We start from the raw sequence: 24,840 nt of genomic DNA on the forward strand, positions 1-24,840 counted from the left end.
GTTTTACTAGAAAGTAAACAGAGTGGCTAGGGAGAAAAGCTTGATTATAACTCTTATGTAGTTGAATTAATACATTCATCCGTGTTGTGATGAAAATAGGTTTTTGTGATTTGGCCTGAGATCTAATCACCAATTACAGTGTTATTTCTGTGACAAACCCTAGTTACATTTCAAACAGCCAGTTTATGAACGAACTTCTGCATACAATACATTTTTCTTTAATATTTATTTTGTTTATTTTATTTATTTATTTGCTTGCTCCCAGTCTTAGTTGTGGCTGGCGGGCTCCTTAGTTGTGGCATGCGAACTCTTAGTTGTGGCATGCCTGTGGGATCTAGTTCCCGGACCAGGGATCGAACCTGGGCCCCTGCATTGGGACTGCAGAGTCTTAACCACCGCGCCACCAGGGAAGTCCCCAAAGTACATTTTAAAAATATATATTTATTTATTTAATTTATTTATTTGGTTGTGCTGGGTCTTAGTTGTGGCAGGCAGCCTCCTTAGTTGCGGCATGTGGGCTCTTTAGTTGTGGCATGCAAACTCTTAGTTGCGGTGTGCATGTAGGATCTAGTTCCCTGACCAGGGAACAAACCTGGGCCCCCTGCATTGGGAGTGCAGAGTCTTAACCACTGTGCCACCAGGTAAGTCCCCCCACAGTACATTTTTAAAATGAAGACCACTCTAAGAGGTTAAAAAAAGTTTTATAGGGCTTCCCTGGTGGCGCAGTGGTTGAGAGTCCGCCTGCTGATGCAGGGAACACGGGTTCGTGCCCCGGTCCGGGAGGATCCCACATGCCGCGGAGTGGCTGGGCCCGTGAGCCGTGGCCGCTGAGCCTGCGCGTCTGGAGCCTGTGCTCCGCAACGGGAGAGGTCATGACAGTGAGAGGCCTGCGTACCGCAAAAAAAAAAAAAAAGTTTTATAATTCTAGTGTCTTCCCCTTTTCTTTTAATACTGCTGGATGCTACAAAGGAGATAATGTATAAACTTTGCAAGTTAGTAAATGCATACTATAATGTTCATAAGTACAGAATTATGATGAATTCAGAAACTGTAGAGCCTCATCTTTATTTGGAGAAATGACATTACTCCATCAGAATGGAATGCTTAAAAAGATTGGTTTTGATACCCAGAATCTCCCCTACAATTCCAGCGACCTCCCTTTGGCAGATGCTTTGGTCAAAGGATTTGCTACTCTATATTCCCTATTACCACGACCTGCAGTGCCTGTCTGAATGATTAAACAGATTAAATGGATATATTTCAAGAATGTCTAGAATCCCCCTATATTTGGCACACATTTGGATGTACTAACCATACCTCATAAACCCAGGGGTCAAGTTGTTTATGGCTGAAAGCCTGAAAGCTATTTGTTCTTTATTGTTACTGAATCGATGGTTCCTTGATCGGTGCTACGAGGATGGTTCTCAGCACCAAGTGGAAGAAGTGTCCTCCTCCTGATGGCTCCAGCATAACCTTGTGTACACACGCTGAGCTTCATGAGGAAAGGGACTGTGTCCATCTCATTCCTCACACTATCCAGGCCACCTAGCTGTGTACACATTATGTCATCGGTTATCTTGTGTGCGTTTTTTGGCCACACTGCTCGTCATACAGGATCTTGTTCCCCAACCAAGGATCGCACCCGTGCCCCTTGCAGTGGAAGTGCGAAGTCTTAACCACTGGATTGCCAGGGAAGTCCCATGTCATTGTTTTTTGTTTTTTCCCATTCATTGAGAGTAGATACAGCAGGTTTCCTGTTGCTACTTTATACCTGGAGAAATGAGGGCAGCACACAGTTAAGTAAGAAGTGGTGTCATGGTGACAGGACTGTTGTCATGATGAAATATTATGTGTGAAGTGCTTTCCTTGGTGCCCTGGCAGATAGAAACCCTCACTGATGATAGCAAGGGCCATGTTTATGATTGATTGTTGCCAAAAGAGCACAGCCAGTTGGTCACAGAGTGAGATTTAGAACTGAGTCTCCCCACTCCCTGAGTCCCCAGCAGTGAGCCCCACTGATGGTCCCATTCCCAGGCCAGTCCTCCATGGCTGAGCCCTGGCTCCATGTAGCTCAGCTCTGAGTCCTCACGCCCCGTCCCCTCCCCCTGTGACTGCAGTAAGCCTTGGTTTTGCTTGCCTGTAAACAGTGGTAACAGAACAATGGGATGGATGCTATGTGAACCCCAAATAGTGTGATACCAAAAAAAAAAAAAAGCCTCTCTTTATGCTTTAGCTTTGAAGTAATACAAATCCCTTCAAATCAAACCTTTGTCAAGAACTGTGCCATTTTAGAGCTGGTGAAGCTGTTGATGATTACAGGAAGTCCCCTGTGTATGAACGAGTTCCATTCCAAGAGCGCGTCCGTTAAGTCCAGTTTGTTCGTGAGTCGAACAAAGTTAGCCTAACACAATCGGCTCTATAGTGCTGTACTGTAATAAGTTTATAAAACTTTTCGCACAAATAATACATCAAAAGCAAACACACACAAAAAATAAAGAAGACATTTTTAATCTTCCAGTACAGCACCTTGAAAAGTACAGTACAACAGCTGGCACACGGGGGCTGGCATCGAGTGAACAGGCAAGAAGAGCTACTGACTGCAGGAGGGAGAGGAGGTGGGAGATGGTAGAGCTGAAGGATCCTCAGCAGTAGGAGACGGAGGGCAAGCTGCAGTTCCACTCACACCTGACGTTGATGGCACAGGTCTGGTCCCTTGGTGGATTCAGTTCTGTTGACTCTCTTGAAGAAATGATCCAGTGACGTCTGGGTCGTAGCTCTTTTTTTCTCGTCACAGATGACACGGTAGCACTGGATTGCGTTCTGAACGGCTGCTGCCACCTTCATGTACCGTTCTGTGTTCGGGTCCTGTGCCTCAAGAACTAACAGTGCCTCCTCAAATAAAGAAAGTCCCCTTGCCATTTCCTGCGTCATGAATCTCTTCAGTGCTGCAGTTACTTCTTTTTCCTCTTGTCACTCCACTCCCTGAATTATTTTCACTTTTGTTTCCATCGTTATTGCTTGGCACTTCTTAGCACTACCAGCTACATCACCACTGCTTTTATGCTTGCTTCTGGACATCTTGGACTTGAAATAAGGATACTATACTACTATACTCTATACACTGCTATACAGTAAAGTACACAAAAGCACAACCACTCGTAGAGGATACACGCTCGTGACAATGTGCGCCAGACACGTGAGCTAACTTATGTGATTGGACATGCGAACACATGTTAGCATGTTTGAAAGTTCACAACTTGAAGGTTCACATGTAGGGGACTTACTGTAAGTACAAAACTCTTGGTTGCTTTTGCAAAGTGGCAGGGACACTTCAGCTGGTAAGAAGGACCATTCTGTTTCAGGCGTAGTCTGGAAATATGCAAGTTGTGAACTGGGCAAGGTTTTCAGAAGATGTCTCTTGCGTAAGGTGCCACAAGGCCATCCATTGGGCCACCAAAGGGACAATGTGAGGATCAGATGGGATAAAGTATAAGAAGATGAGATTAAGTTTATGAAACTTTGAATAGTTTGTGATCGGGAGAGGTGAATGATTCAACATGCTGGTGGCCTGGCTGAAAAAAAAAAAAAACTCATGCCGATGGCCGTGTGAGAACAGCTTGTCCAGGAGTGCTCGTGGCAGATGGGCCGGTCAGGAGGGTATTGCAGTCCTCTGGGCAGTGAGCTATAACCAGGGGAGAGGAAACATGGTCTTGCCGGTTCTAGGATGCGGAAAGGATGGGTAGAGAGGAATGTAAGTAGAGGAGAAAGGGTTAGCTTTCCTGGACAGGGGGTTAGGATTTCAGTGTATGAATTTGGGGGGTGTGGGAGCAATTCGGTCCATAGGGGGCAGATGCCGCTACCTGTTTACAGCTTCGCAGATTGCAGGAAGCCATACGTCATGCCTTCAATTGCCTAAAGATTGGCCACAACTCCGTTAGGAAAAGAGACTTTAGAAGACCAGAGGAACAGTGTGTGTGTGTAGAAGTTGGTTTGCAACTGGGTAGAGAAGCTGCTGGACTTCTGTTCTTGTCAGAAGGCCTGGACTGAGGAGCAAGGGTTCTAAGGCTGCCCCGCCAATAACCTGCTGCTGAAATTAGGAAGAGGAGGGATGAGAAATGGGTGTTCCGTGCATATCCCAGTATCTTCCTATTAATTTCTTTTTTTTTAAAGATTTTTTGATGTACACCATTTCTTTTTTAAGTCTTTACTGAATTTGTTACAATATTCCTTCTGTTTTATGTTTTGATTCTTCGGCCCTGAGGCATGTGGGATCTTAGCTCCCCCACCAGGGATCGAAGCCGCACCCCCTGCGTTGGAAGGCTAAGTCTTAACCACTGGACCTCTAGGGAAGTCCCTCCTATTAATTTCTGTATTCAGTCAAATTAGACCAAATCCATACACATATCTACCAAGCATCTTCACTGTGCAAAGAAAATGCTGCTGGAGACCACCCATCACTTAACAGCCCAGCCTGAGGGTGCTGTGGGGAAGCCAGGGTCTGTGTGAGGTCCCAGGTGGGAGGGTACACCTAGGAGCTGGGGCAGGCAGGAGGCTCTGTGGGTGTGAAAGGATTTGACAGAGTGCAGCAGCAGGGTCTCTCTGCCAGGAAATCCTTCCCCATCACAGGCTGAGTCACCTGCCTCCCCTGCGCCTGCCTCAGCTGGAGAAGTCGTTTGGTTTGCAAGTAACTGCTCAGCATGGGCTTACTCGAGGGCCGCATTGATTTTGTTGTTCTTTTCGCTGCTGCTGGTATTGAACTGGGAAGTCCACTCTAGATCCCCCTGAATGAGTAGCCCATTACCTCACCTGACTGTTTCTCTACTCTTCCACTATTTCATTCAACTTTTCCTGCCAGTGGTTGAGTGTGTTATCATCAGTTCTCGTTTGAGTTCTTGTGCCTTCAGGGATTGGGGAATATAGAGGTCTTATTTTCATTAACTAAGCAACATCCTTTCCTGTCGCTTTGCTGCAGAGAACGTTGGTTTCCTTGTTTGTATTTAAAAAAGGAAGAAAAACTTCTTACTAAGACAGCGAATAGATTCATAACCCTGTTGAAATCATTTCGCAGTATCTCTTCTTTAGACGACCTCCACAGGGGAGAGAAAACGCTGTGAAGGTCTCAGAGGTGGATGGTTCTTGTAAGTAATCTGCTGGTGAGATTTTGCATCACTACGTGTTGCTGGCTGGGGTGGGTGGTTCAAGGGAAATGGAAGCACGTGAGTTCAATGCTTGTCTCTTGTTCTATCTTTTCTGTAACCAGGCTATATTCTCCGGTGCTTTGCAGCAGCTTCTGTTTTCCTTTACCCCCAAAGGGGGAAACAAATGTGTATTATCATGATGTTTTGTGCTTGGCAGGTACGCACAAAAATTTCTGCAGTAGCTGCCTGCGCTTCTGGTTGAGATATACTTTAAGGGACGCGTGGTGGTTATTTTCCCTTCAGGAGTTGGAGCCCTAGTCTGGGGGTGGAAAATGGCAATAACATGGACACCTCTGTTCTTGGAGATGAAGTAACCACTTGGGTTCTCAATAAACAATAAATTGCAATGCGTTACAATCCTAAGAAAAGCTACATGGCCAAGAGTTCATCTCATCCTTCCAAGGGTTTTACCATTGCTTCTGAAATATTATGGCAATATTCCACGAATAGCCATCCCAGGTACATTCTGATATTTACTTTTAATGTGTCATGCCCGCAAGAGTTTAATTGTGGAATAAATGAACCGGGCATGGGAGTTTTATCCTAGTAACAACATACAATTTTGTTTAATCATGTTGAACTGTAAACTAAGCTTTGATAGACCTGTATAAAATTGAAAACCCAAGTTAATGTCAGAAGTTCCGAGAAGAAGAAGGTTCTTTAGCTGCAACACAAATCCCTGGGAGAGAACGCTGAGAACACAGACCCTGAAAAGCTCTTTGAGAAAGGCTTGCTAGCAACTGAAGCCAAGCCACACATAGGTGTCTGATATCAGGGACAGTTAAGAAGAATACGGAAGAGAATCCAATATTTGTTTTTTAAGGGCACAGGCTTCCTTCTCCACAGTGGAAAAAGCCACAGATAAGAAAAGCCTGGTCCCACACTGCTCTGATCAGTCTCTCTGGGGTGCCATCCCTTGGGGAGAAAAATGATGCCAGGTACTCACCAAACCTACTGCACATCCCTTGAAGATGATGAGCCTTGCAAAGACGTCTGGGCCTGTCCAGCATCTATGTAAAGTCATCCAGTTTTGTTCAGTTCTAATGACTTTCTGATTAGAAACATAAACGTGTGTGTGTGCGTACACGCAGTGTGATGTATGTGTAATTAATATACATGCAGTTAGTTATATGTGTTTATTTTTTATTTATTTATTTATTTTTTTGCGGTATGCGGGCCTCTCACTGTTGTGGCCTCTCCCGTTGCGGAGCACAGGCTCCGGACGCGCAGGCTCAGCGGCCATGGCTCATGGGCCCAGCCGCTCCGTGGCATGTGGAATCTTCCCGGACCGGGGCACGAACCCGTGTCCCCTGCATCGGCAGGCGGACTCTCAACCACTGCACCACCAGGGAAGCCCCCCCCCAAAATTCTGATATACACAAATGAGTGTGTTGAATGTAATGCAGATGTTTTCATTAAACTTGGCTTTTTACCATCTAGAATTTACTCCTTCACTTTGAAATGCTTACCTAAAAATTATTTATATCCCTGGAGAATGTTTTCATTCCTTTAGAAATGATTTTTTTTTTTTTGGCTGCACCTCACGGCTTGCAGGATCTTAGCTCCCTGACCAGGGATCAAACCCATGCCCCTGCAGTGGAAATGCGGAGTCCTAACCACTGGACTGCCAGGGAAGTCCCCAGAAATGATACACTGATTGCTCTGTGTACATGGTTGGGTTACTGATAAAGAGGGAAGAATTACTACGTTCAGGTGTGGGGTGGAGGGAAGACAGATCACCTTTTCTATACCTGTTTGTACCAAATTCTGGAAATTATCTTGGTATGAATCCTTACCGCTGCCCTCTGAATTGTGGGGTTATCATTCCCATTTCACACATACTGAGGCCAAGGCTCAGAGGACCCAGGTGACTCATTCAAAGCCACACAGCTTGTGAAGGGCAAGAGCCAAGGTCCAAACCCATGTGTCACAGACTCCCCATCCACACCTTGCCAGATGGGGGGGTACAGAAAGTCCTGGAAAAGCTGCACAAGAGAGGCTTATCTTTGATTGAAGGGATCCAGGGAAGATGGGCTTCATGGTTTTTAACAGGTTATTGGGGATTATTCGTGATTTCTCCAAGAGCAGCATCCCTCTGAAGTTTGGAAACAAACAAACATCCTGTTGTGTATAATTCACAGCTCTTCACTGTAGATTGCTTTGTAGACAAGGTCTCCTTTCCAAGATTTGAATAAGTCTGTCTTTTTTTTTTTTTTTTTTTTTTTTTTTTTGCGGTACGCGGGCCTCTCACTGTCGTGGCCTCTCCCGTCGCAGAGCACAGGCTCCGGACGCGCAGGCTCAGCGGCCATGGCTTACGGGCCCAGCCGCTCCGCGGCATGTGGGGTCTTCCTGGACCGGGGCACGAACCTGTGTCCCCTGCATCGACAGGTGGACTCTCAACCCCTGCACCACCAGGGAAGCCCCTGAGTCTGTCTTTTGAGGTGCTCATTTTTAACTTTTCTGTGTATGGTCATTAGCTACTTGAACATTCTTTGTGTCTTCCTCAGTCAGTGTATGAAGCATTGTGATGAAGTGTCTTTTGAAAATCAAGAATGGGAGACACTCTGCACCCCAGTGTGTTATAAAGTCCTTGTCCTGTGGATCAGGACTTCATAATACACTGTGACCAGGACACTGTAATGAGAGGCAGCACTCTGAACTGGAGCACCAAGTTCAAGTTCTCCAATGGGAAAAGAACAGACCAGTGGGGTCTTAGAGGGGTTTAGAGTCAACACAGATACCCACAGTCCAAGTTCAGCTAAGGAGGCAACATCAGTCAATGGCCTCTTCAAACCAGGAGCCCCAGGGCCAGCCCAGACCAGTGAGGAAGCAGATGCTGTCTGTAGGCAAATCCCCAGCACCACCGAGGGAGAGGCTTCCTGGTCCCCAGTGCTAGGCAGAACCTGCTTCTCCCCTCGCCTGAGCTCTTTCTGTGGGGATCAGCCAGCCTTTCCCCAGTAAATTCCACTCACCCCCGAGATTGGGGTCTACTGGAAATGTAGCCACCTGACTGGCCTCCCCTACATTTTCTTTAATCCTTAGGATCCTGAGGCTAAGGATTTTTTTTTTAATTCTTTTTTAAAAACTGAAAATAATACATAAGCTTTTTAAAATTTAATTCTTTTTTAAAATGAAACTGATACATAAGCTTGGAAAAAGTGAGGAAGAAGGGAAGGAACTTTAAAAATATAGTATAAAAGGTTTTAAACCAAATGTGAAAGTCTCCTTCACTCCCCGCTTCTGTTTCCCAGATTTAAGCAGAGTTGATAGTTTCCTTTGTATCTTTGGAGAATTTCTATCCATAATATATGAATATGTGTAAGCCTTCTTAAAATTTATGTGTGATTTTTACTCCTCCATGTCTTACCTTTTTAATTTAATATATATTACAGATCTTTCCAGAACATCCGTGCAGATCTACCTCTTTATTTTCTCTTCATTTATTTATTTTATTAGGATTAAATATAAAAATATATCAGTGAGATATGGGTGTTCTGAACTCTTAAGTGTCTAACAACAAAGCTAAAAGTAAGTGAACACCAAACTTGGCAGAATTACCAAGAGAAATCAATCGATCCATAATTAGAGTGATGACCTAACCAGGTCTTTCAGAAACTGATGCAGGTCAATAGGCCAAAAGCAAAGAATAATGACATAGGAGGTTTGAATCACCCCATTAACGAGTTGGATTGAGTGGAAATATGAGGGACTCTGTATTCAACAGAGTGCACATTCTGTACACAGTCTCATGGGATGTTTAGAAAAGCAGGCATATACTTGCTGTAAAGGAAATCTCACTGCTAATCTTGTGGTTGTAATTTCTGAAGTGGCTTTGTCATTTCCCTCTCTGTCTTTCCTGAGTTAGTTCTACCAGTTCCTATTTCACATCTGCCTATTTTCTGACCATCTAAACTGAATTCCTTTATTTCTGCTTTATGTTCTTCTTTCTTAGCTGTAATTGCTTTGTAAAGACTTGGCTGCTTTCTTTTTAATTCATGATGGAAATGAAATGTGGGGTCTAATTTTCGTCTGCTCATGGCAGCATTTTTCAGGTGAAATTTTATCATCCCTCGTGACGGTGGGCTTCTCTCTTTCATCATTTTTCATATGCTGTCTTTGCAGGATGCTGAGCTTATTCCGCAGGACTATCAGGAATCATGTCCTTTCCCCGCTTTGCTTTTCTCAATCATGCTTAATAACATCTGATACAGATGGGTGTGCTTCTATAATTTACTTGACAGATTGTCTGACTCACTAGTTTGAAAGGAACGGTTTGTGTCTCTTTGACTCACAGCTGACCCTGGTAGCTAAATCAGTACCTTATACGTAGTCAGTACTCGATAAATATTTGTTGAATAAATTAGCACCAAAAAAAAAAAAACCAGATCTGGAATTAAATTGGTCATCTCAAAGCCCATTTATTAAGGTTTTAATACATTATTACAGGAAGCGTTTAAGCCAGGAATCTGAGGGAGGAGGGAACCCACTGTTTGTCCAAATAATCATCTCCACACTGACTCCTGAGTGCCAGGGGGAATGTGCTTCATATTAAGGCATTGAGCCCCTGCTCTCTAACACACTGCTAGTAGAATATAAAATGCCTCTTCCGCTGTATGGGGAAGGTTTGGCAAGATACACGTGCCAGTTGATGTAGCCGTTTGGACTCTAAGAATTTTTCCCATAAAAGTGGTCACACAGTCTGCACAGTCGTGTGTATGGCAAGAAAATCTTAAATAGCTGTCGTTTGAGGTTAGCATTCAGAGCTGGGTCCATACACCTCAGGGGTGCATTTGATGACCCCTTGAAACAGGGCAGAAAAGTCACAACTATTTATATTTATTTTCTAAATAAAAGATAGAAATTCAGCTTCACTAATATTTACAATTAGAATGACTCTACACCATCGCTCAATCAGCAGTTTTGGGTCAGATGGCCAGTTAGACACTGAATTTCCAGGGGAAGGAGGACAGAAGTTCCCATCTCACTTGTTGATTTGTTTTTAACATATGACTGCTTTTTGCAGTTTCCATGTGTCCAGTTGAGTGGATTTCTAGATTATTCTCTAATTCGATATTATAAAGGCACAAACAGCCTCAGCCGTTTCAGGACATGACCCTCACTCTTCCAGGGACGCCCTGGCGGAAGGAGCAGACGGAGGACCTGCAGCGGGTGCTCAGGACCGTGGACAGCGAGATCCCACTGGTCCTTGTCAGCGGCAACCATGACGTGGGCAATGTCCCCACCCCCGAGACCATCGCGGAGTTCCAGCGGACTTGGGGAGATGACTATTTCAGCTTCTGGGTTGGGGGCGTCCTGTTCCTCGTCCTCAACTCCCAGTTCTTATACGATGCCTCCATGTGCCCTGCCTTGAAGCAGGCCCAGGACCAGTGGCTGGACCAGCAGCTGAGCATCGCAGGGCAGCGGAAGTGCCAGCACGCCATCGTCTTCCAGCACATCCCGCTCTTCCTGCAGAGCATCGACGAGGACGACAACTACTTCAACCTCACCAAGTTGGTGCGGAAGGAGATGGCAGACAAGTTCTCCCGAGCAGGTAGGCCTGGGACCCCAGGTGTCTGGGTGATCTGGAGAGGAGGTGTCCAGATCCTTCTCCTGCCCCTCTGCGGCCTGGCAAAGGGGAGAGAGGATGGGGCTTTGGGCGGGACTGGATTCTAATCCCAGCTCTGGCACTCATGGCTGTGTGGCCTTAGATGAGCTGCCTTGCCCTCTGAGCCTCAGCTTCCTCGTCTGTGAAGTAGGAGTAGCAGAAGCAGCTCTCTCGTGGGGTGGCTGTGAGGATTCAGTGAGAAGGGGCCTGGACAGGATTAGAACAGCCCCAAGCTGAGTACTGAAGTCATAGCTGCTCACAGCTGAGGATGGGGACCCTGCAGGCTGGGGGTTATTGGGGGGTGGGGGGGCCGGGCGGGTCTGGTCTGAGTGTGGCTGTATGTGCCCCTGCTTTCCTCTGGGAAGCAGGAACTTGCCCAAGGGCAGATGATATTTAAGAGCCAAACCCTACCAGTATTAGATGTAACCCGGGAAATCCTGGAACGTGGCTATAGGGCAGGTCCTGGAGCCTCATCAGTGTTCCTTTAGTGAGGTGGACTGAGTCCTCCTCCAGAAGTAAGAGGAGAAATCTGTTTAGTCTGACCTTAACCCTGCTGTGAATTTTAAGCTAATCATACATATGACACATACGTGAGCACACACACACACACACACACACACAATGAGGACACTCAATTTCTAGAGATCTCAATTCTGGTGGCGCTGTGTGCACCGCCAGCCCACACACCTCATTTCTCCTCCTGGGAGCACCTGCAGCTTTCCTCTCACGAGAAATGGTGCGTTCTCAGCCGGTTCCCTGCGTTACCACTGCCTTGGCAGGATTCCAGTTTTGACGGCTGCTGTGTCTCTTGTTTTGGTCCTAATGCCTCCTTTCAAATCTTTCCAGAGTGTACTTCATCAGACGCCTCTAAAATATAAATGCATTCTTTTATTTGTTAGGGGGTAGGGAGAGGGAGAGGGACTGACCCAATAAGTAGCAAGCATTCATTAAAAAAAATCCTGGCACTCTTTTCACCTTTGATCATTAAATGTGTTCACATTTACTTGTGAAAAGTACAATAGGCCCTTCTGTATTTTCGAGACATTTTACAAAAAGCTTGCATAATTGGAGACGTTTTCCAACTGTTCCATGGAGATGAAGTTGGAAAACTTTTATCAAAGCCTTTGAAATTTTATGCCATGCTTGAGTTGGTGCAGAAAACCAACTTTTTTTGTTTTTGTTGACAAGGAAATGAAGTGTCAAGATGGCATCAGCACCACCACAGAGACTATTTTGTAACAGAGAATAATGCTGGAGAGAACACTTAGTGCCACTGAAATGATTCCTTTTATATCAGTTGTTAAATGATGCAAGTGCCATCCCCGTGGCTGCTCTTTGTTGTCAGCCACATCCTTGAGGGGCATGGGGTTCTGGGTTTCCCACTGTAGGACGGAGCACATGCAGTCCAGGAGCAGCCCCAGATACTGAGACCTGGAGATGTTTATAAGGAGGGCGATCCCCGCTCTAACAGCGCATCCTCGGGGGAATCCTGCTGCCCACCCACCAGGAACCCCAGAGGATGACATCGCATCTGGGATGCACCAGCCACCTCCCCCGTCAGGCCTGCAGCCCTGTAAGCTCAGGGAGGATTTGTCGGCACCCCCAGAGCTGGTCTGTGTCTCGGAGGTGGGCTCCAATTGCCCCAGCTCACAGAGACTGATATCTACCACCAGAATGGTATTTTATTAATTTAAAAAAAAATTTTTAAAAACATCTTTATTGGAGTATAATTGCTTTACATTGGTGAGTTAGTTTCTGCTTTATAACAAAGTGAATCAGCTATGCATATACGTATATCCCCATATCTCCTCCCTCTCGCATCTCCCTCCCACCCTCCCTATCCCACCCCTCTAGGTAGTCACCAAGCACCAGGCTGATCTCGCTCTGCTGTGCGGCTGCTTCCCATTGGCTATCTATTTTACATTTTATTAATTTAGAGCAAGGCTGAAATCCTCCCCTTAACCCTAGCAGTGCAGTCTTTTCCCGTAGGCAAAACAGCGTGGGAGGCCCAGTTATAATCAGGAGGTTGCTTGCCGAGCATGAGACAGAGCAGAGGGACTAGTTTTCTTATCTGCTCTTTATTTTTCAACAGAAGTATACTTGATTTACAATATTGTGTTAGTTTCAAGTATACAACATAGTGATTGAGTATTTTTGCAGATTATGCTCCATTATAAATTATTACAAGATATTGGGTATAATGCCCTGTGTTGTACAGTATATCCTTGTTACTTATGCATTTTATATATAGTGGTTGGTATCTGTTAATTCCATACCCCTAATTTGTCCCTTCTCCCTTCCCTCTCCCCTTTGATAACCACAAGTTTGTTTTCTGTGTCTGTAAGTCTGTTTCTGTTTTGCATATACATTCATTGGCATTATTTTTTAGATTCCACATATAAGTGATATCATATAGTATTTGTCTTTCTCTGTCTGACTTATGTCACTGGGCATAATAGTCTTTAGGTCCATACGTGTTGCTGCAGATGGCAGTATTCCTTCTTTTTTATGGCTGGGTAATATTCTTGTGTGTGTGTGTGTGTGTGTGTGTGTGTATCAATCACATCTTCTTAATCCAGTTGTCTATTGATGGGCACTTGAGTTGCTTCCATGTCTTGGCTACTGTAAATAATCTTATCAGCTCTTAATGGCCTCTGGTTCTGGAACTCTGATGGATTCTTCTCCAGTAGGGCTTGCCCAGGAAGATTGATACTTCATGAGCCTTTAATTCTACCTCTTTAATAGCTCTCCAGCCTGTCCACTTCTTTAGGCCACCATTGCCTCTCAGCTGGGTGGTAGCAACAGCTTTGACTTGGTCCCCCTGCCCCACTCTTGCCCCATTCTGGTCCATTCTCCACTACATCCAGAGGTGTATGTAGCCCAACAGCATCTACCCTTCTGAGGCCCCTTCATACATAGGATAAGGCTGTCCTCACCCTTTGTCACTGTCTCTGCCTCTTCCATTTCATCTGGCCAACGCCGCCTCAACTTTCTGTATGAGGTGCCCCCAGCCCCGCCCCGCCAGATTCTTCCTCAGCTTCCCTTGCTCCCAGTGCATTTGTAAGTGTCAACCTGTCTGAAGCCGCCCTAGACTCTCAGCTCCTTGAGTGCAGGGGAGGCCTGGCTCGGGTCTTAGCCTATAATAAATGCTTCATCAGTGTTTGTGGAATGAGTGAAGGATGAACCTCTGATGCAGGCTCCTTCCCTCGGTGGCCAACCAGCCCAGCTCATTTCTCTGTTTAGCACCCACTGTGCACCTGGCACAGAGCAGACCAGGTCCCACTCGGTGGAACTCCTGGGCACAGCCTCTGCGTGGTGTGTTCCCAGTGTCGGGCACACATCATGCAGCCTCCTGGTCCTTCGGTTTTGGGTCAGGCCATGCGTGTGACTCTGCTCTGACCCACATGCTGACTTTCCAGGCTCACCCAGCAGTCAGTTGCTCTCTTCCCAAGTGGCCCCCTGCTGTTCCCATCAGGTACCACCTTCACTTATAGGCAGGTGTTCTCTTCTTGGTCACTGGCTTTAGGATCTTCCCTTAGACCTGATTGACCAGGCAAAAGCAGAGAGAAGAGTGCCCTTCCTGCAGTCACCTGTCAGTTTGAGTGGCTTCCCAAACCAGGCCCTTTGCTTAATGGCCTTTCAAACTCAGAACAAAGCATCGGCAGCGTTGGGAAGATATCGGGATCAGATGCAGTCACAGCTCCGTGGCAGCCTGAGGGGCCAGCTTGGTTTGGGAGCACAGGTTGGTGGGCTCTCATGGGGAATGCAGGCCCCCATGACTCAGTAATGCCAGAGATCGCTCAGGTCACAGCCATGTAGTTCTTGAACTCATTTTGGAAAGCCAGAAGTTCAGGTGACATTCTGTGAAATTCATTAACTTAAAGACCATGATCAAATTGGGGGTGATGATGGCAGATGGTATTTAATACTGCCTCCAGCTTTTTTTCCCCACAGCAATATTATTCCCTAATACTATTTTAGTCTCATTTATCTCCTTGTGCTAAAATGCCAGTACTCAAAAATATGTCAAAAACTTATCAGAATATCAGGGTAGCTTTTAATTATGATAATTGTGTTGTTATAAAATATCCTTTTAAAGAGCACATCCCTCCTCAAACCACCATGGAGGTAACACCCAGCTTCCTTCCAGCAAGCTTAATGAATAATTCTGAATCATTGTGTGGGATGAATAAATGATTTAATAATGAGCATCAACAATCATCTCACATTGTGGCATTAATTTTCTAAACGGGATGAGGTAAGTGAGGAGGAGGGCTGTTACTATACAGTGGGCCACCATGTGTGTAGGGATGCGTTCTTTGAATCAAAGCCTCCAGCCTCCGAGCTCAGGTTTCCCTAGAAACAGATGCATTCTGTTTCTCCTTTTGAAGCTCAATGAAAAAACCTTCTCTGTATGATGCGAAAATGTTGTCAATAGCCAGTACAAATAAACAGTTATCGGGGCAGGACAGATGCACAGATGTGAAGCGGCACAGTTATTTTCCGTCTTCTTTGCTCTGCCTGAGGATAATCAATTTCATCACATCCACGGGATGTAGAAATTGGTTTTCCCCTTAATTCACCTGATACCTAGTTGGAGTTACAAAGACAGTAGATAATGAAATCTTGGTCGAACCTCCTGGCCATTGTCTGTATCCCTCATGCCTTTTTCAGCAGAAGGTTAATATGTGACCCAGTTAATACAGATTTCAATTTAAAAACTCAACTTAAAAAACAAAAGTCTAGCTCTTTAACTGACCCTGTTTCCCTTGATGTCTCGATACCTTTTCTTTTTTCCATTCTCAACATAGAGATTAGAACTGTGTAGTAGAAAGCCCAGAGTGAATTTGGCAATTATGAAAAATTCCAGTAAGTTGATCTTTCCTGTAAAAGCTAATGAGTAATTTCACAGAATTATAGTTTCACCTCTATTTATGCTTTTTAAAAAAAAACTAGAAAGAGATCTTAGCCCATGTACCGTTATGGTTTTAGAATTTCAAAGTTTTAAAGAACAAAAAGGCCAGGTTTCCAGGGTCTACTTCACAGGAAGAATGAAACATCAAATCCTACTCTGACATCTAATATTGAGTTGTATTGAAATTATTTGTTTCCATCCTGATTCCTCCAGGAAATGGATTCCCAGCTTTGTTCACCTCTGTAAACCCAGCCCCTAGCCTAGACTATCATATAGTAGCCTCTTAATAAATAAATATGGAATTGAGTTAAACTTGATTCATATCTACTAATCAGCAGAATCACAGGTAATGTCCATGTTACCTCTGGATTGGTATTTACCAGCTGACTTTTGGATGGGAAATGCATCACCTAGAGCAGGGGTCAGCAAACTTTCCCTGCAAAGGGTCAGACAGTGAACGTTTTGGGCTGTGGTCTCTGTAGCGACTGCTCAACTTGGCCTCTGTAGCATGAAAATAGCCACAAACGATACGTCAGCAAGTGGGTGTGACTGGGTTCTGGTAAAACTTTACACTAACAGGTGGTGGGCCTTCAGGCCATAGTTTTCCCATCCTTGGCTCAAAGAGACGTTCCTGATACAGCGGGAGGCTCTTTCTCTCCCGTGAGACAACATGCACACGTCTAATTCCAGGCTGCTTCTGATGACCCCCCGTCACAACTGCCGACTCACCGAAGGTCTGCCCAGAAGGGGCCCCGGGTTCCTCAGTGGAGAGCATGCCTGGGTGCAGCCCATCCCGCTGGAGGCCCATGATGTGGTGAAGGTGGGAGGGCTCCTGGGGCACTGAAGATCAAACGCTTGGGTGTTTAACATGTGTTAGAAAAAAAGCTATAACTAGCTCATCAAGTGAAAGAAAAATAATAAATGACAGGTAGCATGGGTGGTGTGCGGGTAAGGCCGAACTTGTGATGGCGGTACAAGGGGTGCCATGCTCATGAGGGTGGGCTATAAGACCGTTTACGGTCACAGGTCAGCGGGTGGGCTTGGCTTCAGACAGACCTGGATTCAAATCCTTTGGTGCTACTCCCCGGTGAAGTGGCTTCCTGTAATATGCTGAACATCTTTCTGCCTTAGTTTACTCACTTGTTAAAGGAGGGTACTCGTCCCAACCTCATAGTGTTGGTGTGAGAATCAAGTAAAGGGAGGCGTGTATAAGAGCACTTAGCCCCATGCCTGGGATGTGGCACGTGCTTGATGAAGGGTGGTTTGTCGTCACCTGGCCCTGGACCGTGGTGCGGGCCCACAGCTGGCAAGTTAGCTTTACCCGGGATCTGGCTTCTTCCTTTCATGAGAGCAGCGCTTCTCACTCCTGGTGCTGCCCGGAGCAGGCAGCATCTTCTTGGGAGGGTGTACGTGAGGGGGCACAAAGCACGGAGAGGCACGTCGAGTCTGGGGACGTGCCTGCAGTTTGCTAACATAACTTTATATATTGAAAAAGGGAGAGGAATTAGCAATTCTTTTTAGAATACAAACTAAGGAAGTGAAGCTAGACAAGAAACCTCTTGGCTTCTGGGCTACGCAGGAAGATAGACTGTGCCTCAGAGTCTGAGGTTTTTCGGGGTGAATGAGGAATGTACACTATTTTCAGTTTTGCCGAAAGGGGTATTAGTTTAAAAGGTTGGGAAACATTGAACTAGATGGAAAATTCCTATGGAACTTAGAGGATTTGACTCTGCATTTATTTTTTTAAAGCACACACCTCACCAATTAATGTGCTAATAAACACACTTTGGAATGCGTAATCTCATAGTCAGATTTTTCTGAATCCAGCAAGTGGGTCCACAAGGCAGTGGCTGTCATCAGACAACACCCTTTGTTTGTTTCTTTGTTTGTTTTTGGCCACAGGCAATGTGGGAATCCTAGTTCCCTGACCAGGGATGGAACCCGCGCCCCCTGCAGTGGAAGCGCATAGGGACTGCCAGGGAAGTCCCAATGCTCTCTGTTTAAAGCACACTAAAAAATCTATCTCATTGGTTCTTTTTTTAACTGACTTCCAAGTGAGGACTCAACAAACAGTCCTTTTTTTGAGCATCTGTAGAATTCAGAGTTTCTGGGGGCATGTCAGCTTGAGGAATTTTACCCTCTTTAATTTACATTTGGTCTTGAATTCACCTTCCAGGTTTGGTCTGCTGTATGTTTCAATCAGTTCACCATAAAACATCATGCTTTAGTCATTTTATGTCTGTGTTTCATTCACTGTAAACCAAGATAAAAGACCAACTATGGAAGCTACATCTGGTGCGAAGTGATGGATTACATTTCTAACTTTGGACGTATCCTTAACAGTTGGGCTAATTAAAGTTAAAATCAAGTCCTGATAGTAACTATTTATAAATTGGGAATCTGGCGTGTGTATCTGTGTGCTGCCTGTTCCCAAAGTTAAGTCAGCCTTTATCCATTCAACAAATAGCCTGGGCCCTGTGCTGGGCACCCAGGGCAGCAACGCACAAAACAGAGTATTGTAGGTCACCCTCAAACTAAAAACTCAAAATCTTGTTGAAAAATCCCACTGCAGCATTTCAAAAAGGAGCCACAAGTACATGGGAAACAGCAATGTCTGCTTAAGTGTGTGAAGTCAAAATATTATATCTTTTCTTTCTAGGTCACGTTTTAAAAATAACAATTAGTGTCATTTTCAAATGAGCGGTGGGATTCCTTTGTAAAATTGAAATATCCCTCGCTCAGCTAAACACTCTTTTTTTGTGTGTGTTTGTTTTTTTCTCTTTTTTTTTGTCTTTTTTTATACTGCATGTTCTTATTAGTCATCAGTTTTATACACATCAGTGTATACATGTCAATCCCAATCGCCCAATTCATCACACCACCATCCCCACCCCCCCTGCCGCTTTCCCGCCTTGGTGTCTATACGTTTGTTCTCTACATCTGTGTCTCAGCTTCTGCCCTGCAAACCGGTTCATCTGTACCATTTTTCTAGGCTCCACATACATGCATTAATATATGATATTTGTTTTTCTCTTTCTGACTTACTTCACTCTGTACGACAGTCTCTAGATCCATCCACGTCTCAACAAATAACTCAATTTCATTCCTTTTTATGGCTGAGTAATATTCCATTGTATATATGTACCACAACTTCTTTATCCATTCGTCTGTCGATGGGCATTTAGGTTGCTTCCATGACCTGGCTATTGTAAATAGTGCTGCAATGAACATTGGGGTGCATGTGTCTTTTTGAAGTATGGTTTTCTCTGGGTATATGCCCAGTAGTGGGATTGCTGGGTCGTATGGTAGTTCTATTTTTAGTTTTTTAAGGAACCTCCATACTGTTCTCCATAGTGGCTGTATCAATTTACATTCCCACTAACAGTGCAAGAGGGTTCCCTTTTCTCCACACCCTCTCCAGCATTTGTTGTTTGTAGATTTTCTAATGATGCCCATTCTAACTGGTGTGAGGTGATACCTCATTGTAGTTTTGATTTGCATTTCTCTAATGATTAGTGATGTTGAGCATCCTTTCATGTGTTTGTTGGCAATCTGTATATCTTCTTTGGAGAAATGTCTATTTAGGTCTTCTGCCCATTTTTGGATTGGGTTGTTTGCTTCTTTAATATTGAGCTGCATGAGCTGTTTATATATTTTGGAGATTAATCCTTTGTCCGTTGATTCATTTGCAAGTATTTTCTCCCATCTGAGGGTTGTCTTTTCGTCTTGTTTATGGTTTCCTTTGCTGTGCAAAAGCTTTGAAGTTTCATTAGGTCCCATTGGTTTATTTTTGTTTTCATTTCCATTACTCTAGGAGGTGGATCAAAAAAGATCTTGCTATGATTTATGTCAGAGTGTTCTTCCTATATTTTCCTCTAAGAGTTTTATAGTGTCCGGTCTTACATTTAGGTCTCGAATCCATTTTGAGTTTACTTTTGTGTATGGTGTTAGGGAATGTTCTGATTTCATTCTTTTACATGTAGCTGTCCAGTTTTCCCAGCACCACTTATTGAAGAGACTGTCTTTTCTCCATTGTATATCTTTGCGTCCTTTGTCATAGATTAGTTGGCCATAAGTGCGTGGGTTTATCTCTGGGCTTTCTATCTTGTTCCATTGATCTATGTTTCTGTTTTTGTGCCAGTACCATATTGTCTTGATTACTGTAGCTTTGTAGTATAGTCTGAGGTCAGGGAGTCTGATTCCTTCAGCTCCATTTTTTCCCCTCAAGATTGCTTTGGCTATTCGGGGTCTTTTGTGTCTCCATACAGATTTTAAGATGATTTGTTCTAGTTCCGTAAAAATGCCATTGGTAATTTGATAGGGATTGCATTGAATCTGTATGCTCTGGGTAGTATAGTCATTTTCACAATATTGTTTCTTCCAATCCAAGAACAAGGTATATCTCTCCAGCTGTTGGTATCATCTTCAATTTCTTTCATCAGTGGCTTATAGTTTTCTGCATACAGGTCTTCTGTTTCCCTAGGTAGGTTTATTCCTAGGTATTTTATTCTTTTTGTTGCAATGGTAAATGGGAGTGTTTCCATAATTTCCCTTTCAGATTTTTCATCATTAGTGAATAGGAATGCAAGAGATTTCCATGCATTAATTTTGTATCCTGCTACTTTACGAAATTCATTGATTACCTCTAGGAGTTTTCTGGTGACATTTTTAGGATTCTCTATGTATAGTATCATGTCATCTGCAAACAGTGACAGTTTTACTTCTTCTTTTCCAACTTGTATTCCTTTTATTTCTTTTTCTTCTCTGATTGCCGTGGCTAGGACTTCCAAAACTATGTTGAATAATAGTGGTGAGAGTGGACATCCTTGTCTCGTTTCTGATCTTTGAGGAAATGCTTTCAGTTTTTCAACATTGAGAATGATGTTTGCTGTGGGTTTGTTGTATATGGCCTTTATTATGTTGAGGTAGGTTCCCTCTGTGCCCACTTTCTGGAGAGTTTTTATCATAAATGGGTGTTGAATTTTGTCAAAAGCTTTTTCTGCATCTGTTGAGATCATCATATGGTTCTTATCCTTCAGTTTGTTAATATGGTGTATCACATTGGTTGATATGCATATATTGAAGAATCCTTACATCCCTGGGATAAATCCCACTTGATCATGGTGTATGATCCTTTTAATGTGCTGTTGGATTCTGTTTGCTAGTATTTTGTTGAGGATTATTGCACCTATGTTCATCAGTGACATTGGTCTGTAATTTTGTTTTTTTATAGTATCTTTGTCTGGTTTTGGTGTCAGGGTGATGGTGGCCTCATAGAATGAGTTTGGGAGTGTTCCTTCCTCTGCAATTTTTGGGAAGAGTTTGAGAAGGATGGATGTTATCTCTTCTCTAAATGTTTGATAGAATTCACCTGTGAAGCCATCTGGACCTGGATTTTTGTTTGTTGGAAGATTTTTAATCACAGTTTCAATTTCATTACTTTTGCTTGGTCTGTTCATATATTCTGTTTCTTCCTGGTTCAGCCTTGGAAGGTTATACCTTTCTAAGAATTTGTCCATTTCTTCCAGGTTGTCTATTTTATTGGCATAGAGTTGCTTGTAGTAGTCTCTTAGGATACGTTGTATTTCTACGGTGTCTGTTGTAACTTCTTTTTCATTTCTAATTTTATTGGTTTGAGTCCTCTCCCTCTTTTTCTTGATGAGTCTGGCTAATGGTGTATCAGTTTTTTTTATCTTCTCAAAGAACCAGCTTTTAGTTTTATTGATCTTTGCTATTGTTTTCTTTGTTTCTATTTCATTTATTTCTGCTCTGATCTTTATGATTTCTTTCCTTCTACTAACTTTGGGTTTTGTTCGTTCTTCTTTCTCTAGTTCCTTTAGTTGTAAGGTTAGATTGTTTACTTGAGTTTTTTCTTGTTTCTTGAGGTAGGCTTGTATAGCTATAAACTTCCCTCTTAGAACTGCTTTTGCTGCATCCCATAGGTTTTGGATCGTCGTGTTTTCATTATCATTTGTCTCTAGGTATTTTTTGATTTCCTCTTTGATTTCTTCAGTGATCTCTTGGTTATTTAGTCACGTATTCTTTAGCCTCCATGTGTTTGTGTTTTTTACATTTTTTCCCCTGTAATTCATTTCTAATCTCAGTGTTGTGGTCAGAAGAGATGCTTGATATGATTTCAGTTTTCTTAAATTTTCTGAGGCTTGATATGTGACCCAAGATGTGATCTACCCTGGAGAATGTTCCGTGTGCACTTGAGAAGAAAGTGTAATCTGCTGTTTTTGGATGGAATGTCCTATAAATATCAATTAAATCTATCTGGTCTATTGTGTCATTTAAAGCTTCTGTTTATTTATTTTCATTTTGGATGATCTGTCCATTGGTGTAAATGAGGTGTTAATGTCCCCCACTATTATTGTGTTACTGTCGATATCCTCTTTTATAGCTGTTAGCAGTTGCCTTATGTATTGAGGTGCTCCTATGTTGGGTGCACATGTATTTATAATTGTTATATCTTCTTCTTGGATTGATCCCTTTATCATTATGTAGTGCCCTTCCTTGTCTCTTGTAACATTCTTTACTTTAAAGTCTATTTTATCTGATATGAGTATAGCTACTCCAGCTTTCTTTTGATTTCCATTTGCATGCAATATCTTTTTCCACCCCCTCACTTTCAGTCTGTATGTGTCCCTAGGTCTGAAATGGGTCTCTTGTAGACAGCATATATATGGGTCTTGTTTTTGTATCCATTCAGCAAGCCTGTGTCTTTTGGTTGGAGCATTTAATCCATTTATGTTTAAGGTAATTGTTTAAGAGAAGTTCCCTTAGCATTTGTTGTAGAGCTGGTTTGGTGGTGCTGAATTCTCTTAGCTTTTGCTTGTCTGTAAGGCTTTTGATTTCTCCATTGAATCTGAATGAGATCCTTGCTGGGTAGAGTAATGTTGGTTGTAGGTTCTTCCCTTTCTTCACTTTAAGTATATCATGCCACTCCCTTCTGGCTTGTAGAGTTTCTGCTGAGAAATCAGCTGTTAACCTTATGGGAGTTCCCTTGTATGTTATTTGTCATTTTTCCCTTGCTGCTTTCAATAATTTTCCTTTGTCTTTAATTTTTGCCAATTTGATTACTATGTGTCTTGGCATGTTTCTCCTTGGATTTATGCTGTATGGGACTCTCTGCGCTTCCTGGACTTGGGTGGCTATTTCCTTTCCCATGTTAGGGAAGTTTTCGACTATAATCTCTTCAGATATTTTCTCTTGTCCTTTCTGTCTTCTCCTTCTGGGACCCCTATAATGCGAATGTTGTTGGGTTTAATGTTATCCCAGAGGTCTCTTAGGCTGTCTTCATTTCTTTTCATCCTTTTTGCTTTAGTCTGTTCCGCAGCAGTGAGTTCCACCATTCTGTCTTCCAGGTCACTTATCCGTTCTTCTGCCTCAGTTACTCTGCTATTGATGCCTTCTAGTGTATTTTTCATTTCAGTTATTGTATTGTTCATCTCTGTTTGTTTGTTCTTTAATTCTCCTAGGTCTTTGTTAAACATTTCTTGCATCGTCTCGACCTTTGCCTCCATTCTTTTTCCAAGGTCCTGGATCATCTTCACTATCATTATTCTGAATTCTTTTTCTGGAAGGTTGCCTATCTCCACTTCATTTAGTTGTTTTTCTGGGATTTTATCTTGTTCCTTCATCTGGTATATAGCCCTCTGCCTTTTCATCTTGTCTCTCTTTCTGTGAATGTGGTTTTTGTTCCACAGGCTGCAGGATCGTAGTTCTTCTTTCTTCTGCTGTCTGCCCTCTGGTGCTAAACACTCTTACTTCCTATACTAGTTCAAGTATTCTTTTATTTACTGGACTTGCCGTCACTTAAAAGGCACTTGCCCAGACGATGGTTAACACTGTACATGAAAATTTAGAATATTGCTACGTAAAATAAGCTGGAAATTGCTTTAGTTTTGTTTTACAATTTTACTTAACAGAAATGTTTGCATATTGATGACTCATTTGGAAGTAAAAGAACGGCACCCATTTGGGTAAAGCCTCCTATGTGCCCTGTTGTCACAACCCAGGGTCCTGTGAGTACAGGTGTCTGCAGTCCAGGTGAGGAACCTGAGCACACAGCAGTGAGAAACCTGAGTCCATTTCAGATTTAAATTACAGACACACCAGAGGAAGGAAAAGAACTTCTCTTATATGTCTCCTATACGCAAGGCCCTCCCCTACGCACTGGTAGAAGTGCAGGTGAGGAGTCCCTGCAGCCCCGCTGCCTAGGTGGAAGGGGCCGAGTCCTGACCGGTGTGATGCTGCCTCAGCCACCAGCCTCTTGCCGGGCCACCTGCTGGGTGGGGCCTTGTGGTCCCTCTGCCTTGGGGGACTGTAACCTCACTTCCTAACCTCACTTCCTCCGGGATGCCACTGAAGGCGCCTAATAGAGCAGTTTTTTCTCCTGAAAAAGGCAGAAGATGAACAAGCTTATTGAGAGCCATGGCTAATGTTCAGTTTTTTGTTTTGTTTTGTTTTATTAATTAATTTATTTATTTTTGGCTGTGTTGGGTCTTCGTTGCTGTGCGCGGGCCTTCTCTAGTTGCGGTGAGTGGGGGCTACTCCTCATTGCAGTGCACGGGCTTCTCATTGCAGTGGTTTATCTTGTTTCAGAGCACGGGCTCTAGGCGCACGGACTTCAGTCGTTGTGGCTCGTGGGCTCTAGAGCACAGGCTCAGTAGTTGTGGCACACGGGCTTAGTTGCTCCGCAGCATGTGGGATCTTCCCGGACCAGGGCTCGAATCCGTGTCCCCCACATTGGCAGGCGGATTCTTATCCACCGTACCACCAGGGAAGCCCAATATTCAGTTTTTTTATTCCTCACATTATTGTCAGAGGCTGCTCACGTTGTCACCGTAGGCTACACAGCGCCCCTCAAGGTGTTGGCGTTCTTGCCATTTTACTGACAAGCAAAGTCCTGGAGGCTGAATCACTTCTTCAGGTCACAAAGCTAGGAAGCAGGGATAGAATATCTCTGTTTTTTGTGCGCATCAGATAAGATAATCCAGTACCTTGGCACAGTATCTGGTTCCTGTTAAGTGTTCAATGATGATGGTGCTCTTAGTATTATCCATCTTACTACCATCGTTTTCATTATTATCATAAAAATATTTTAGGTGACTTAACAT

The 24,840-nt window shown here is 43.7% G+C and overlaps 1 protein-coding gene across 2 annotated transcripts in view; it reads left to right on the plus strand.

The window, feature by feature from the left end:
- Positions 1 to 24,840, plus strand: part of CPPED1 (calcineurin like phosphoesterase domain containing 1) — a 115,033-nt gene that overhangs the window by 64,779 nt on the left and 25,414 nt on the right. Inside the window, exon 3 of one of the 2 annotated variants that reach the window (XM_065892652.1) lies at positions 10,327 to 10,749. The exons of the other annotated variant lie outside the window; for it this stretch is intronic. Coding sequence (XP_065748724.1) covers positions 10,327 to 10,749 — 423 coding nt within the window. The remainder of the gene's footprint in view (positions 1 to 10,326; positions 10,750 to 24,840) is intronic. 2 annotated transcript variants of the gene reach the window in all.

This window comes from Phocoena phocoena, chromosome 15, assembly GCF_963924675.1.
Source record: "Phocoena phocoena chromosome 15, mPhoPho1.1, whole genome shotgun sequence".
Lineage (NCBI taxonomy): Eukaryota > Metazoa > Chordata > Mammalia > Artiodactyla > Phocoenidae > Phocoena > Phocoena phocoena.